This window comes from Mobula hypostoma, chromosome 3, assembly GCF_963921235.1.
Source record: "Mobula hypostoma chromosome 3, sMobHyp1.1, whole genome shotgun sequence".
NCBI classification, from domain to species: Eukaryota; Metazoa; Chordata; class Chondrichthyes; order Myliobatiformes; family Myliobatidae; genus Mobula; species Mobula hypostoma.
The window spans coordinates 156,640,609-156,658,263 of NC_086099.1; the positions used below are offsets into that span (position 1 = coordinate 156,640,609).

Sequence of the window (17,655 nt, forward strand, 5' to 3'; positions counted from 1 at the left end):
GAATACTTTAATGATGGAGCAGGTGGAGTTGAGTGAAGAGCCTGATGGTTGAGGAGTAATAACTGTTCCTGAATCTGGTGGTGTCGATTCTGAAACTCCTATACCTACTTCCTGATGGCATCAGAGAGAAGACTGCATGACCTGGGTAGTAGGGTTCTTGATGATGGATGGTGTTTTCCTGCGACAATTCTCAATGGTGGGGTGGGCTTCACCTTTGATGGAATGGGCCATATCCACTACTTTTTGTAGGATTAAACAAAGGCAGTGGACTGAATAATACAAAAGATAACAGTCTACTTTTGAAAAGGCTGAAACATGTAGACATTAGAAAATAGAATATTGAAGGGAACCAACATGACCTTTCTCCCTTTTATGCACCTATCTTACACAGTTAACAACAAATTTACTGACTAAAATAATAAGAAACACTTTTTCAAAGGCGTGTGCATTTCAGGGATGAAAGGTGAAGTCCAGGACTTTAATATGGAAGTAATTATACATTGCTACGGGAAAGGAAGTGGAAGCAAGATCATTACATTTTAGAGGATACGACTCTCAGCAAAAAGGATAAAAGAAATAAACAGTGGCCACTTTACTAGGCATGTCCTGTACCTAATAAAGTAGCCACTGAGCCTATGCTCGTGGTCTTCTGTTGCAGTAGCCTATCGAGGAGGAATGTGAATGATTCAATACATTGTGTGTTCAGAAATGCTCTTCTGCACACACTGTTGTAATACATGGCTATTTAAATTACTGTCACCTTTCTGTCAGCTTGATCAATTTCCTATGACACCTCTCTTTAACAAGGCATTTTTACCCACAGGATTACCGTTCACTGGATTTTTTTTTACACTATCCTCTGTAAACTCTAGAAAGTGTTGTGTGTGAAAATCCCAAAAGATCATTTGTTTATGAAATAATCATTCACCTAGATCACATTTCTTTCCCATTCAGATGTTTGGTCTGAACAACAATTGAACCTCTTGACCATGTCTGCATGCTTTTATACATTGAATTTCTACCACATGATTGGCTGATTAGATATTTGCATTAACAAACAGGTGTACAGGTATGCCTAATAAAGCGGCCATTGGAAAATACAGAGAATACTCTTCATCCAGGAAAAATAACATTTTATAAGTACGAAGAACGAATGACAATCATGTTTTATATCCAGAATATTAAGGCAAGAACAAAATATGAAGAAAATTAATTTCAAGGAAGTGGGTTTAAAAAGTCCCTGCTTTTCTACGTTGGCCAACACATGAAAATTTCACGTGTAAAAGAATCCCTTTCCAAAGGCGTGTAATGGGAGCTTGAGAGTTCAGAAGGGATGTAAGTGAGTAAATTTAAGGTCACCAGCCATGGTGTATCTGGAGATCTGATTTAGTTTTAGTCTTCCGCAAAAGGCCATGCCACTACAAGATTGGCAGATACAACACACAAGGAAATGATAGGTTACAATGCCCAAGTATAACCAGGGCAGGCCAGTCACAGGGCCATATAGCAGAGGAACAGACCCTCTGGCCCACTCAGTTCAAGCTGACCATCAAAATCCTATGACACCAATTGTACGCTGCTCATATTTTATTCTCCACATTTTCGCCTCACATGCTCAGGTTACCGCTCATCTACACACTCATCTCAATCTACTAACCTGCAGGTCTACTCTGAAGAACATGAGGGGAAATTGAAGCACATGGTAGAAACCCATGCGGACACAGAAAGAACATGTGAACTCCATACAGACAACTCTAGAGGACGCTTAATGTGCAATGCAACCAGACAACCTTGCTACCTGGTTGCCTCACAGCAACCTAGCTGCACCTAAGTATCACCCATTTGATGAACTACATGAAACTTCTTTGTTGAAAATAAATACCATCCATTTAAATGGCATACATTTCTATGTTATATTTCAGATCCAAGATCACTCAAAAAAGACTTCACAGGTAAAGAAATGCTCAAGGTACAACCGTTGTCCTCCTGTAAAGAAGGAATAATTATTTGGAACAAATGTAAAAGTAACGGAGGCACACTTCACTCACCTTTAACCCTGACAGCACTCAGAATAATATTCAGGATATCTGAGTTCCTAACATTACTCTAGGAGTCATGATAAAGAAAGTCCTAAAGCTGTGATGCTCAGTTAAAACGACAACCAGAATAATATGATTATTTGACAAATATCCATTTAGAGTACCTTCTAATTTTTTTTGTTCCCGTCTCTCAAAAGGACAGTGCCTGCAGAGAAAAGTGATGACTAATCCCTCATAGGACCATAAGATATATGAGAAGAATTAGGTCATTCAGTCCTAATTGAGTCAGCTCTGCCTTTCTATCATACCTAATTTATTATTCTCCTCAATCCCATTCTCCTGCCTTCTCCACATAACCTTTGACATACTCACTAATCAACAACATATCAACCTCCTCTTTAAATATACCCAAATATACCCAATAGCTTGGCCTCCACAGACATCTGGGGTAATGCATTTCATAGATTCACCATCATCAGGCTAATAAGATTCCTCCTCATGTCTGTTCTGAAGGGACATCCTTCAAATCTAAGGCTGTGCCTTCTGGTCCTAGACTCTCACACTGTAGGAAACATCCTCTGCCTCCCAGAAATTTTTGACATATTGTATACCCTCTCTTTGTCACTGTCCTGACCATTAACTCCCCATTTTCTCCTAATTCCCTTTGATTGTGCCACGGTTCCAACAGTTAATTCCCCATTTTCTCCTAATTTCCTTTGATGGCGGCACACCTGGTTTTCATCAAGACCCGCAGCATAAGAGCCCCGGCTTTGCACCCACTAGTTGCCAGATCATTGGTTTTGCCAGTGTGGTAATTAACATTTCCCAGCCACTTAGGGTTGTGTGTTCTAAGTTTTGCTTCAGTGCCGAGAATTACCTGTGAAACTCGGTCTCTCCGTGTCAGGCTAAGTTATTTAAGTTTTACTCCAGCACCAAGGTTTACCTGTGTAACTCCGTCTCTCCATGCTAAGAAAAGTTTTGTCTGCCGCTTTCCCTTCTACACTCCATGTCAAGATAAGTTCTGCCTGCGTCCTGCTTTCCTGCACTCCCTCCTGTCTGCCGTTCAACGCTCACACCCGCGTCTGCATCCTAACTCAATCTCCGTGCCTGCGACCTGCATTTGGGTTTGCCTTGTTCGTTGCAACAGAACAATCTGGCCACCATGGACCCAGCAGACACGAATACCCTTCAACAAGCACTCGCCAGCCAGGGTTCCCTATTGGGACAGCATGACCAACTCCCCCGGGAGGTCATGGAGAACCTCCGTTCCCTATCTGCTCACGTCATGCAGATCGGTGACCAGGTGGACCGTGTATCCACTCATTTTACTCAACCCACTCCTGGAACCCTGTCTAACCAGCCCAGACAGCCTGTAGCGGCAACCCCCTACGTGTCAGCAACACCCCCACCAAGAGAGCCACACGTAGCTGAACCCGAGCACCACGCTGGAGATTTGGGGAAGTGCCGGGCCTTCCTTCTTCAGTGCTCCTTGGTGTTCGAACAGTAGTCATCCACGTACTCCACGGATAAGTCAAAGATTGTTTATACCACGGGGTTGTTGCGGGGAAGTGCATTAGCATGGGCCACAGCTGTTTGGGATAACCAACCGGATATCTGCTCTTCCTTCACCACCTTTTATTGTGGAAATGAGAAAGATCTTTGACCACCCTGTCCAGGATAAAGATGCCGTCAAGCGTCTACTCACTCTCCGTCAGGGCTCAGGCAGTGTTGCCGAATATTCCGTGGAGTTCCGGACGTTAGCGGCCGACTCGGGGTGGAACAATGAGGCACTCCAAGGGGTATTTCGGAATAGTCTCAGCGACATGGTGAAAGACGAGTTGGCGCCAAGAGACGATACAGACAGCCTGGATTCCCTGATCTCCCTAGCCACCAGGTCGGACAATCGCCTTCGAGAACGCCATAGAGAGAGAACTGGTCGTCCACCACCTTTGGCCACTCCTCGGCACTCATACCGCCTCCTGCCAGAACAAGCCTCTCTCCTCCTCCTGCTCCTAGAGTAGCTCCCAGCCCTGACGTTTCCACCGCCCCAGGAGAGGAGCCCATGCAGCTGGGACAGAACCGCCTTTCTCCCACTGATCGACTCCGGAGAGTGAGAGCGGGTGAGTGTCTATATTGCGGCTTGTCCGGTCTCTTCCTTGCCACCTGCCCCCTTCGGCCAAAAAGGGAAGGCTCACCGGTGGCAGGGGGGACCCTGGTGAGTCAGACAACATTCCCTTCCGTACCCCAACCCCGGTTGCAGCTTCAAGCCACTTTGTGTTACAACCAACAGTCCTTGCCTCTGTTGGCACTAGTGGTTCCGGCGCAGAGGGAAACTTTTTGGATGAAAACTTAGCTTTCCAAGCTGGAATTCCTCGTGAGCCATTGAGTACCCTCCTGGGAGCCCGGCCACTGGACAATAGACTACTGGCCTGAGTCACACACTGCACAGAACCCCTGTTTCTCCTTCTCTCTGAAAACCATCAGGAACAGGTACAATTCAATTTAATTTCCTCTCCTCAAGCCCCTGTTGTTCTTGGTTACCCCTGGTTAAGCCGTCATAACCCCCACATCGACTGGCCACCGGGCAGATAGTCAGCTGGAGCTCGTTCTGTTATTCTACTGGTCTGCAATCAGCCCTTTCCCCGTGGAGGTCACCGCGACCTCGTCCGCCTCTGAACCCACTGACATCCAAGGTTCCAGTAGAGCATGACGATCTGGGAGAAGTGTTTAGCAAGCAACGGGCTCTTTCCCTGCCTCCACACCGCCCTTACGATTGCGCAATAGACCTTCTCCCCGGAGCCTCGCTACCCACCAGTTGGCTGTTCAACCTGTCCCGACCAGAAAGGGAAGCAATGGAGGTTTACCTAAATCACTCTCTTGCGGCTGGCATTATTCGACCCTCATCTTCCCCTGCAGGCACAGGTTTCTTCTTTGTGGAAAAGAAGGACAGCTCACTGTGCCCCTGCATTGACTACCATGGCCTGAACAGCATCACCAGAAAGAATAAGTACAGGTATGTGCTGCTTAACGCCCAAGATACTTTCTACGAAATCAGACGTAATGCGATTTGGACGTTGTGCGAACACCATATTATTTAGCAACCCTATATGGAGTACTGTATTGACAACTAGCCAAGAACTTACACTAAAACTGTATACTGTACACATAACGCTACTACACTCAAGAGACGCGCAATACACGAGATTGGTTACGTCCGCTACGTCACGTTCTCCGATCGAGACTACGGACGTATTTGCAATCAGACGTCCGAAACGACGTTAAGTAGCGCACACCTGTATCCCCTGCCCCTTATCAACTCTGCTTTCGAGCCCCTTCACGGAGCCACAATTTTCTCTAAGTTGGACCTGCGGAATGCCTATCACCTGGTCAGGATAAGGGAGGGAGATGAATGGAAAACAGCTTTTAACACCCCCCTCATTTTCATTTATTTGGACGACATCCTAATCTTCTCCCGTAGTCTTCAGGAACACACCCACCACATCCATCAGTTTCTTCACAGGCTTTTGGAGAACAAGCTTTTCGTTAAGACAGAAAAGTGCGAGTTTCATGCCCGCTCTGTCAGTTTCCTGGGGTACATCATTGAGAGCAGGCAAGTGAGGGCAGATCCTGAATAGAGCCGGGCGGTGGCAGAGTGGCCAAAACGCATGACGCTCAAACAACTCCAGCGATTTCTGGGGTTCGCAAACTTCTACCATCGCTTCATCAGGGATTACAGCTGGGTGGCAGCGCCCCTTACTCAGCTCACCTCTCCTGCGACCCCTTTACACTGGACCCCCGAAGCGGACTCAGCCTTCTCGGAGCTAAAAAGGCATTTCACCTCCACTCCCATCCTGGTCCAACCTGACCCCTCTCGCCAATTCATTGTGGAAGTCGACGCCTCCGTCTCTGGGGTGGGAGGGTTCCTCTCCCAACGCTCTGTCCTAGACCAAAAGCTCCATCCCTGCGCCTTTTTCTCTCGCCATCTATCCCCCGCCAAACGGAACTATGACATTGGGAACCGGGAGTTGCTGGCTGTGAAACTCGCCTTGGAGGAGAGGAGGCACTGGCAGGAGGGAGCTGAACATCCATTCATCGTCTGGATGGACCATAAGAACCTGGCATCCATCCAAACCGCTAAATGCCTTAATTCCCGCCAAGCCCATTGGGCACTATTGTTTGGCTGTTTCAAATTCACCCTCACCTATCGTCCTGGTTCCAAGAATGGGAAGCCAGGTGCTCTCCCTCGTCAATACGTCTCCGAGGAGGGCCTTCCCAACCCCAATACCATCCTTCCACCATCCTGTGTTGTGGCTGCCCTCACCTGGGAGACTGAATCCATAGTCAAAGAAGCCCAACGGACTCAACCTGATCCAGGCAATGGACCCCCAATGGCCTCTTCATGCCCGACCCTGTTCGGTCTCAGGTTCTCCAGTGGGGGCATACTTCTCGTTTCACCTGCCATCCCGGAATCGATCGGACTCTGTCCCTTCTGAAGCGACATTTCTGGTGGCCCACCATGGATGCTGACACTCGCTTCTTCGTCTCTGCCTGTTCTGTGTGTGCCCGTGGAAAAGCCCCCCATCGACCACCTGCTGGGTTGCTTCGTCCCCTACCTGTCCCTGGCCGCCCTTGGTCCCACATTGCTCTGGATTTCGTCACTGGACCACCCCCTTCACATGGGAACACTGCTGTACTCACCGTGGTAGACCGTTTCTCCAAAGCCATGCACTTCATAGCCCTTCCCAAACTCCCTACAGCCCATGAAACAGCCGACCTCCTTGTCCATCACGTCTTCCTCCTTCATGGAATTCCCTCTGACATTGTTTCTGACCGGGGCCCCTAGTTCATCTCTCAAGTCTGGAAATCCATTTGTCAACCCTTTGGAGCCTCAGTAAGTCTGTCTTCCAGTTTCCATCCACAGACTAATGGTCAAACGCAACGCGCAAACCAGGATTTGGAAGCAGCACTGCGCTGCATATCCACCAACAACCCGTCATCCTGGAGCATCCATCTCACTTGGGTAGAGTACGCCCACAACTCCCTGGTCAGCACTGCCACCGGAATGGGTCCTTTCAAGTGCTCCTTCGGTTATCACCCCACTCTGTTTCCTGCCCATGAAGACAACATTGCTGTGCCTTCAGTTCAGGCCCATCTCCGCTGGTGCCACAAGGTCTGGAAGGATGCACGCGTGGCCCTGCTCCATTCAGCTGACCGCAACCGGGAGATGGCCGACCGCCATCGAATTCCTGCGCCCAGCTATCGGCCTGCTCAGAAGGTTTCGCTCTCTTCAAAAGACATCCCCCTCAAGAACGAACCCAAGAAACTCACCCCTCGTTACCTTGGACCATTTGAAATTGAGAGCATCATCAACCCCTTGGTGGTCAACATCAAACTGCCCAGATCTATGCACATTCATCCCACGTTCCATGTCCCCCAAATGAAACCCATGTCTGTCAGCCCTTTGTGCCCTCCTGCTGAACCTCCTCCACCCACCCGGATCATTGACGACTACCCAGCTTACACCATCCGGCAAATACTGGATGAGGACTCTCCAGTACCTGGTCAATTGGGAGGGATACGGTCCTGAGGAGCGCACCTGGATTCCCCATTCCTTCATCTTGGACCCTTCCCTCATCCGAGATTTCCATCGAGACAAGACGGACAAACCTGGTGGTTTGCCTGGAGGCTCCCGTTGGTGGTGGGGGGGCTACAATCAAAGTCCCGACTGTTAATTCCCCATTTTCTCCTCATTTCCTTTGATGGCGACACACCTGGTTTTCATCAAGACCTGCAGCATAAGAACTCTGGCTTTGCACCCACTAGTTGCCAGATCGTTGGTTTTGCCAGTGTGGTAATTAACATTTCCCGGCTTAGGATTGTGTGTTCTAAGTTTTGCTTCAGTTCCAAGATTTACCTGTGAAATTCAGTCTCTCCGTGTCAAGGTAAGTTTTCTAAGATCTACTCCAGTTCCAAGGTTTACCTGTGAAGCTCAATCTCTCCATGTCAAGATAAGTATTCTAAGCTTTACTTCAGCACCGAGGTTTACCTGTGTAACTCTGTCTCTCTGTGCTAAGAAAAGATTTGTCTGCCGCTTTCCCTTCTACGCTCTGTGTCAAGATAAGTTCTGCCTGCCTCCTGCTTTTCTGCACTCCATCCTGTTTGCCATTCAATGCTCATGCCTGCGTCTGCATCCTAACTCAATCTCCATACCTGTGTCCTGCGTTTGGGTTCGCCTCATTTGTTGCAACATTCATTTGTTTTTACTCCGCCTATGACTTCCCTTGTCAGCCACAGTTACCTCATCCATGTAGTGGTTATGGTAGTGCAGTGGTTAGCACAATGCTTTACAGCACCTGCTGTTACATCAGGATTCAATCTCTGCCTCTGTCTTTAAAGAGTTTTTATGTTCTCCTTGTGAGCGTGTGGCTTTCCTCCAGGTGATCTGGTTTCTTCCCACATTCCAAAAACGATGTACATATGACATTTAAAGCTAATCCTATTAATCCTCCCTTTAAAATGCTTCTTCTTCTTTGGGATGAACCGACCCTGCGTCTTCTGAATTTCACCCAGAAACTCCTGTTAAAGTTGAATCTGAATAAAACTCAGGAGACCAGCTTCTTACAGTTACCACAGTTTATTGTGCACCCTCCTGCAGGAGTTTGAGACCCAGTTGTCAAAGGGAAGGCACACAAGTACTGTCACCATCCGACAAGTGGGCCCCCTCTCTCCGGTTACAGCCATATATTTATACATAGTAAGTCCCATATATTACTGCTGCAAGATGTTATTTGAACTGGTACACCCATCAAGTCTGTTGGTGCAAAACTTAATTACAGATAAGAGAGTCTGCTAGATCAAGGCTAATTACAGATGGATATGCTCTCCAGACCTTATCAGTTATTCCCTTTGCTGGGCCCTGACTTAATTACAGATGGATGTTCCTTCCTGTCCTTATTAGTGACCCCTCCTCCCCCTACTCAAACAAGGGTACAATGTACAATGTTAACAAACTCTGAATGTCTCTCTGCAAGCAGAGGAGAACTCGTAATGAGCCTGTCTTAGCTGGCTGCTGAAGGCAGAGTTTACTTCAGTTCAAAAATACCTGTTCAATTCCAATTACTCTTTTAACTAGAGGTTACATAGGTTCAAAATGAGTTTTTTATATCCCCAATTCCTCACTCTTGCCCTTAGTGTTCTGCCATCGTCCCTGCTAGTGTCCTCTTCCAATCAACTTTAGCCAGCTCCTCCCTCATGTCTCTGTAGTTCCCTTTATTCCACTGTCATACCGATACTTCTGATTTTTGTTTCCCTCTCTCAAACCACAGAGTGAATTCTATCATATTAGGATCACTGCTTATTTAGGGTTCCTTTATGTTAAGATCCCAAATCAAATCTGGTTCTATACACAGACCCAACCTAGAATTGCCTTTTCCCTATTGGGCTCAACCACAAGCAACTCCAAAATGCCATTCATTGGCATTTGACAAATTCCTTCTCTTAGTATCCAGCACCAACCTGATTTTCCCCAACCCACCTGCATATTGTAATTCCCCCATCACCATCACAAACATTATCCTTTTTACATGCCATTTCTAATTCCTATTGTAATTTCTATCCCACATCCTGACCTGCATACAGATGACTGTATATAACTTCCATTAGGGTTTTTTTTTACTCTTGAAGTTTCTTAACAGTACGCACAAGGATTCCATATCATCTGTTGCTATGCAACTTCCCTCCAAGGATTTGACTTCATCTTTTTAAAAAACCAACAGAGCCACCCGACCGTCTTTGCCCAACTACCCTTCCTTTTAATGCAATATATATCCTTGGATATTAAGCTCCCAGCTGCGATCTTCTTTCAACCATGATTCTGTGATACAACATCATGCCTGCCAATTTCTGACTGTGCTGCAACATCATCTCCCTTATTTTGTATATTGCGTGCATTCACCTTCAGTGCTGTATTCACCATACTTCTCAAACAAAAGAAAATCTACAGAAGCCATGGATGAACATATCGGAATGGCAATTGGAAGTGGAATTAAAATGGGTGGCCACTGGGAGATCCCACTTGTCCCATCTTCAACCCTCCTCTTCTTCCTGGACACCCCATCCTGGTCTTCTGCCTGCTCGGAACCTTTTCGTTGCCAACTGCCGACCGGACATTAACCGTCTAGGTTTTAACGTTCCCCTCTCCCATTCCAACCTCACTCCTTCTGAACGCCCAGCTCTCCACTCCCTCCGCACTAATCCTAACCCCACTATCAAACCCACAGATAAGGGAGGTGCTGTAGTAGTCTGGTGAACTGACCTCTACCTTGCTGAGGCCCAGCACCAACTCTCAGACACCTCCTCTTACTTACCCCTCAAACAGGACCCCACTAAGAAACACCAGGCCATTGTCTCCCACACCATCACCAACCCTATTGACTCTGGGAATCTCCCATCAACTGCCACCAACCTCAGTTCCCATACCCCACACCTCCCGTTTCTACCTCCTACCCAAAATCCACAAGCCTGTTTGTCCAGGTAAACCCATCGTTTCAGCTTGTTCCTGCCCAAATGAATTCATATCTGCATACCTCGACTCTGTTTTATCCCCCTAGTTCAGTCCCTTCCCACCTACATCTGTGACACCTCACACGCTCTTGATGTTTTCAAGGATTTCAGGTTCCCTGGCCCCCATCATCTTATTTTTATTATGCATGTCCAGTCCCTTAACACTTCCATCCCCCACCAGGAATGGGCTCAAAACTCCGTTTCTTTCTGGACACCAGACCCAGCTAGTTCCCCTCCACCACTACTCTCCGCTGCCTAGCGGAACTTGTCCTCACATTTAATAATTTCTCCTTTGAGTCCTCCCACTTCCATTAAACAAAAGGGCACTCGCATGGGTCCCAGCTATGCCTGCCTGTTTGTCAGCTACGTGGAACAATCTATGTTCCATGCCTACACTGGTGACCATCACACACTTTTCCGACACTACATCGACAACTGCATTGGTGCTGCTTCCAGCACCTGTGCTGAACACATCAATTTCATCCACTTTTCCTCCAACTTCCACCCTGTCCTCAAATTCACCCGGTCCATTTCTGACACTTCCCTTCCCTTTCTTGATCTCACTGTCTCACTCTCTGGAGACAACTTATCCACCGATGTCTATTATAAACCAGCCGACTCTCACAGCTACCTGGACTATACCTCGTCCCACTTTGCAACTTGTAGAAACGCCATCTCCTTCTCTTAATTCCTCCGTCTCCACTGTAACTGCTCGCAGGATGAATCTTTTCATTCTAGAACGAAGGTGATGTCCTCCTTTTTCAAAGAAAGAGGCTTCCCTTCCTCAACCATCAATGCTGTCCTCAACCGCATTTTTTCCATTTCATGCACATCTGCTCTTACCCCATCCTCACGCCACGCTACCAGGGATAGGGTTCTTCTTGTCCTCACTTACTGCCCCACCAGCCTTGACGTCCAGCACATAATTCTCCGAAATTTCTGCCACCTCCAACTGGATCCCACCACCAAACACAGCTTTCCCTCACCCCCAACTTTCTGCTTTCCGCAGGGATCGCTCCCTGAATGACTCCCTTGTCCGTTCGTTCCTCCCCACTGATCTCCCTCCTGACACTTACCCTTGCAAGCGGAACAAGTGCTACACCTGCCCCTACACCTCCTCCCTCACTACCATTCAGGACCCCAAACAGTCCTTCCCAGTGAGGCGACACTTCACCTGTGAATCTGTTGGGGTCATATACTGTGTGGCCTCCTGTATATCAGTGAGACCCAATGTAGACTGGGAAACCACTTCGCCGAGCATCTACGCTCTGTCCGCCAGAACAAGCCGGATCTCCCAGTGGCCACCCATTTTAATTCCACTTCCCATTCCCATGCAAATATATCCATCTATGGCCTCCTCCACTGTCAGGGTAAGGCCACTCTTACAACACCTTATATTCCATTTCGGTAGCCTCCAACCTGATGGCATGAACATCAATTTCTCAAAATTCCAGTAATGCCCCCTTTACCATTTCCCATCCCCTTGTCCCTCTCTGATGTTATCTCCTTGCCTGCCCATCGCCTTCCTCTGGTGCTCCTCCCTCCCCCCTTTTTCTTTCTTCCATGGCCTTCTGTCTCTTTCATCAATCAACTTCTTAGCTCTTTGCTTCATCCCTCCCTCTCCAAATATCACCTATCGCCTGCCGTTTCTCTCTCCCCTCCCCTCTCCTTTCAAACCTACTCCTCAGCTTTTCTTCTCCAGTCCTGCCGAAGAGTTTCCACCCGAAACGTTGACTATACTTCTTTCCATAGATGCTGCCTGGCCTACTGAGTTCCGCTAGCATTGTGTGTGTTGTTCAAACATAACTGTAAGAGCTCCAGCACTTACGAGATTATCCATCTTTCAGGCAATTATAGACTTCCTGACTTCAAACTTTTCTATCCTGTGAGGTGTAAGTAAACCATATGATCTGCAGTTGTATGGATGAATGCAACTACAAGGCTATACAAAGACAACAAAACCTGCAGATTTCCACCCTCAGAACTTATTGTACCTACCAGTTATAAATAAGTGTTATAAATTCTACACTACAGCAAAGAGTCATAGAGCACAACAGCACAGAAACAGGCCCTTCAGTCCATCTAGTCCAATGCCAAACTATTATTCTGTTTAGTCCCATCAATCTGCATCTGGAGCCTTGCCCTCCGTAATCCTCCCGTCCATATACCTATTCAAACTTTTCTTAAATGTTACCATCTAACTAATATTCATTACTTCCACCAGCAGCTTGCTCCACACTCTCACCACCCTCTGAGTGAAGAAGTCCACCTTGAACATTTCACCTTTTACCCTTAACCCATGACCTCTAGTTCTAATCTTACCCTGCTTGCATTTACTTGATCTATACTCCTAATAATGTTGTATACCTCTATCAAATCTCCCCTCATTCTTCTACACTCCGGGGAATAAAATCCTAACCTATTCAACCTTTCTCTTTACAAACAAGAGAAAATCTGCAGATGCTGGAAATCCAAGCAACACACACTAAATGCTGGAGGAACTCAGCAGGCCAGGCAGCATCTGTGGAAAAGAATACAGTCCGCGTTTCGGGCCGAGTCCTTTCAGCGGGAGTCCTGCTGAATGGTCTCAGCTAAAAATGTCCACTGTACTCTTCCATCGATGCTGCCTGGCCTGTTGAGTTCCTCCAGCATTTTGTGTGTGTTGCTTTCCCTTTAACTTGGATCCTCAAGTCCCAGGAACATCCTTGTAATTTTTTTTATATAGTCTTTCAATCTTTCCTGTCAGTAAGTGACCAGAGCTGCACAAGATACTCCAAATTAGGCCTCACCAACACCTAAATAATTTCAACATAACATCCCAACTTCTGTACTTAACATTTTAACTTATGAAGACCAGTGTGCCAAAGCTCTCCTTATGAACTTACCTACCCATGATGCCACTTTCAAGGAATTTTGGATCTGTATTCCTAGATTCCTCTGTTCTACCATACTCCTCAGTACCCTTCCATTCACTGTGCAAGTCCAACTCTGGCTTGTCCTCCCAAAGTGTAACACCTCACATTTGTTTGCATTAACTTCCACCTGGCATTTTTTCAGCCCATTTTCCAGCTGGTCCAGATCCTGCCACAAACTTTGATAGTCTTCCTTCCTGTCCACCATGCCCCCAGTCTTGGTGTTATCCTCAAATTTGCTGATCCCATTTACCACATTATCATCTGGATTGTTGATATAGATAACAACAACAGACCAGCACCAATACATATTAAGCTTTCTGAAGATGAATTATATAATTGGCTCATTGTTAATTATTGCCTTTACACTAAAAGACAGTTTAAATGATAGATGTAATGGCTTACTTTAGAGAAAAACCTTGAAAGCATACCTAGGGCTCTATATTATTGAAAATAACTATATGTCTTAAATAAAGAAACCAAACACCAACTCACTTTTGACAGAAATTAAACATTTAAACAGTTACGTTAGGAATGATGAAGTGCAGGAAAACGTTTAAAGGATCAGAACAAATTCAATCAAATTCTTCCGTACTGAGCTTGCTATGTAAATTCTCTCACATGCGTGAAAACATAAACTTCGTTATGCAACAGCGTCTTGTCTTATTACGTAGACGAAACTAACGGTGCTTTAACAATAAAGGATGAATTTTAAAAAGATGTAGAAAAGTCAGCTTTTAAAAATTACAAAGACATCTTTGATTGCCGAAAGTGTAAACGGTGAGATTGTAAATGTTTTACTTTAACTTCACTTCGGTTACAATCACTGGCACACTATAAATAAGACATTTTGAAAGACAAACTAAGGCTCTTTTTATGCTCCTAAAAGCCTTGTAGAGAAATCCAGAAACAACACAAATCCCTACACACAAGCATCCTGAGCCAGCCTTGCATAGATTGTTGCCAACAGGTGTCAGGCGGGTGGCTCGGGAAACCAGGTATGCGGCGTTTCCAGGGAAACGGGCAAAGCGCAGCACAACAGGGCAAGATCCAACACCGCGACCGGAACCCTTCCCTACTTTAACCAACCATTCACAAAACAACCACACGCGCTTGTTTACTGCATCTTTTCCGCCCTTCCCCTCTCTCTCGCTCTCTTCATTTGCATTTAAGTGCACAGATGCACTATTTATTTCACCGAACACAAATGTTTGCAGTAAAGGTACCGTACAATGAAGTTTTGGAAATGTGCACATACCCTGTCGGTGGTCTAGTAGTTTTCGCAGTCTTCACTATTTCCATGGTTCTTAGTTCTCCTTTACGTACTTTATTCGTTCAGAACCAATATCGATCTAGGTCAATGTCAATAACGTTTAAATAATAGAATTAAAACAAAATAAAAGAGCCTTTACAAAATCACGTTATTTTTCTTTAAACTTTGATTTTCTGCGCGAAAATATATAGTACAAAAAGAAATCGAACTAATAATTCCAAAAAGCAAAGGTCAAACATCTGACAGCCTGTGCTCTCTCTGACAAACATGAACAACAACTGCCCGCTAAATTAACTCACAGCACAAACAGCTCACTGTGCATACTCGCCACTCCAAATTCAGACACTTACAAAACAATAATTTTGCAGAGCGTAATCTTCTCTTTTATTCTCTGTTTTCAATATCGATCTTCCATGAAAAGAAACAAAACTCTTCTATCTTTGAATACTCTCTTCTCCCTCTGCTACGACCGTTGTATGAAATTCACCGCCTTCGTCAGGGCTCGCTTGTCAATCACCGCTTTGTCTGACCCAGACTACCGCAGACTGTTGAGGTTGAAAATGTTCTGTAAACGTGTTTCTTAGTTGCTGATCACACTCGATCTGCTAATCCTTTTTATTGTAACTCTTTTCGACTAAATCGAAGGCGTTGTGTTGACTATAAAAGGGTATAGTTACAAAATCACATTTCACCCATATTTCCAGCAAAATATTCCCGAGAACTAACAAAAAAACAACTGCCATTTCTAGATTTTTTTTAAGCTAGGGAGTTAAGGCAACGTGATGTTAAGTATAGAACTTTTAATAACAAACTACTGGGTACTACAAAGGGAGTTGCAGGACTCAGAACTGAGAACTCCACAGGTCTACAGTCCATGATACTTTTGCCAAAGATAGCTTGTCTATCTTTAACACAACAGCGTATTTGTTACATGAGTGAAATAAAACTGAGAGTGTGTTGTCATCTTTAATTGCTTCTACAAATTCTCCAGAGCCAAACGGTAAAATACTTACTTGAAATTAACCCTATCCTTTGTAATCCCATGAGAATATATTCTTTCCAGTAGAAGACTTTGTGCACAGGGTTGATCCCAAACGTCATGTTTACATTCTGTGGAATGTTTCAATAATGAAAATCACGAAAGTGCAAATGCACAGCTCCACCATCAATAGTTGGCAGACAGTAAAGCTGAGAGTAGTTTTGTTTAAGTCTGTAGATCTAAGTAGGTGTGACATTTTCTTAGTTATGAATTCTAGCAAACTGATCCAAAAGACAATTGAATCAATGTAGCCTTCCATCCACGGTTTCCTTCAGAATTCCTCAGTCCCTGGTATTCAAGATAGGACATGTGAATTGACTTGGTACTCCATTAACCTATATTGTACCATGATTAACAAATTTACAAAAGCAGGGGTTTGCAATTGCTGGGCATGTACATGGTGAACTATTAAATGGAGTTTAATTAATTTCACCTTTATCTCTGTGCTTAATGATCAAGCTGAGATAGGTCTTTCTCAGAATCCAAAATAAGAAAATTGCCTTTCCCCCATTACTTTGGATTATGGCCCATCATTTACCCCAGCCCTGCCTTCTGTAATTAATCCCACACATTTCATTTCTTTCATGTCTAAAAGTCTATTTCTTAAATATATTCAGTGACTGAATAAGGTTGGTTTGATGACTCAGTTACTGACCCTGCATTCCCTTTGGAGGGAAAAGGAGAGGACCGTGTGATGGAAGCTTGTTGTCCTTGTGTGGGAACAAGCACAAATCTTGCCACCACCAATTGGGTGAGCGGAATCATTCATGTATCGGGTGTTGATTAAAAGCTATTCCGCACATGGTGCAGAGGGTTTCAGTAGGATAAATAGGTAACATTACAGAATGAACTAGGTCCCTGTCTGCTCTTGCCATTTGTTCTCTGATTTAATAGCCCTAGCTTTTGACTATTTTACTCAATATAGTACAAGGTCCTTCATGGACATCTCCACCTGTCACAGTCCTGATCAGTTATTCCTTGGGTCCCTTTAAATTTACTTTGTGTCACGATCAGGACCGTTGACTCCTTGTTTTCCTTAATTCATTGTTTCCCTGTGTTTCTTGGGCTCTGTAATTAAAGGCACTTGAGTCTCAGCTGAACGAGCAGTATTTCGTGTCGGGCTTGCTACTGGGGCTAGATCGTCATCGGATGTCACTGAAGCAAGTGTGAGCAAGTCACCCTGCTGGAACAAGCCAAGTTACATCACTCAAGTCTTCTCCCTGAAGACTCAAGTCTTCTCCCTGAAGACTCAAGTCTTCTCCCTGAAGCGAGTGCCATTAAGTCGCCTCTCCTCGCCGGAACCAGTCTGTTAAGTTACCTTGCCTGATCGAGCCGCTAAGCAGACCGGAGCGAGTCTGTCAAGTTAACCCGCCGGAGTAAGACTAGAGCCGCTGTCTGTAGTTCCTGGGCCACGTCAAAGGCTTGCCACTACTTAGAGCCATTTCGTGTCAAGGTATGAACTGTCTATCACTATGTGGTGCCGACTCTTCATGTCCTTGTCTCTGCTGAGTAGGTCCAGCCGTTTTGCCACTACTCTGAGTAAGGAACTGTCTCCTCGTGTCCCCGTCTCCGCTGGGTAGGTCCAGCCATTTGCCACTACCCTGAGTGGGGAATTGTCTCTTCGTGTTCTCTCCTCCACCAAGTAGGTCCGGCTGTTTGCCGCTACTCTGAGTTGAGGAATCCTGTCTGTCAGTGTTCTGTGTCCTGTGTCTAAGAAAGTTCCAGGCTTTGATGTTTCGAGTTTCGAGTCCAGGCCTCTGATGTTCCATGTCCTGTGTCTAAGAATGTTCCAGGCTTTGATGTTTCGAGTTTCGAGTCCAGGCCTCTGAT

At 45.7% G+C, this 17,655-nt stretch overlaps 1 protein-coding gene across 5 annotated transcripts in view; it reads right to left on the reverse strand.

The window, feature by feature from the left end:
* The window catches only part of cobl (cordon-bleu WH2 repeat protein), a 294,795-nt gene extending 278,797 nt beyond the window's left edge, over positions 1 to 15,998 (reverse strand). For 3 of the 5 annotated variants that reach the window (XM_063043966.1, XM_063043974.1, XM_063043964.1), the window contains exons 1-2: positions 15,137 to 15,323; positions 14,772 to 14,865 (exon numbers count right to left, since the gene is read on the reverse strand). In XM_063043966.1, the coding sequence (XP_062900036.1) occupies positions 14,772 to 14,815 (44 nt within the window). In that variant the 5' untranslated portion in view covers positions 14,816 to 14,865; positions 15,137 to 15,323. Of the gene's footprint in view, positions 1 to 14,771; positions 14,866 to 15,136; positions 15,325 to 15,799 lie in introns of those variants that run through there. The other 2 variants (XM_063043965.1, XM_063043967.1) reach the window with 2 other exon arrangements.
* Positions 15,999 to 17,655: the final 1,657 nt, after the last annotated feature.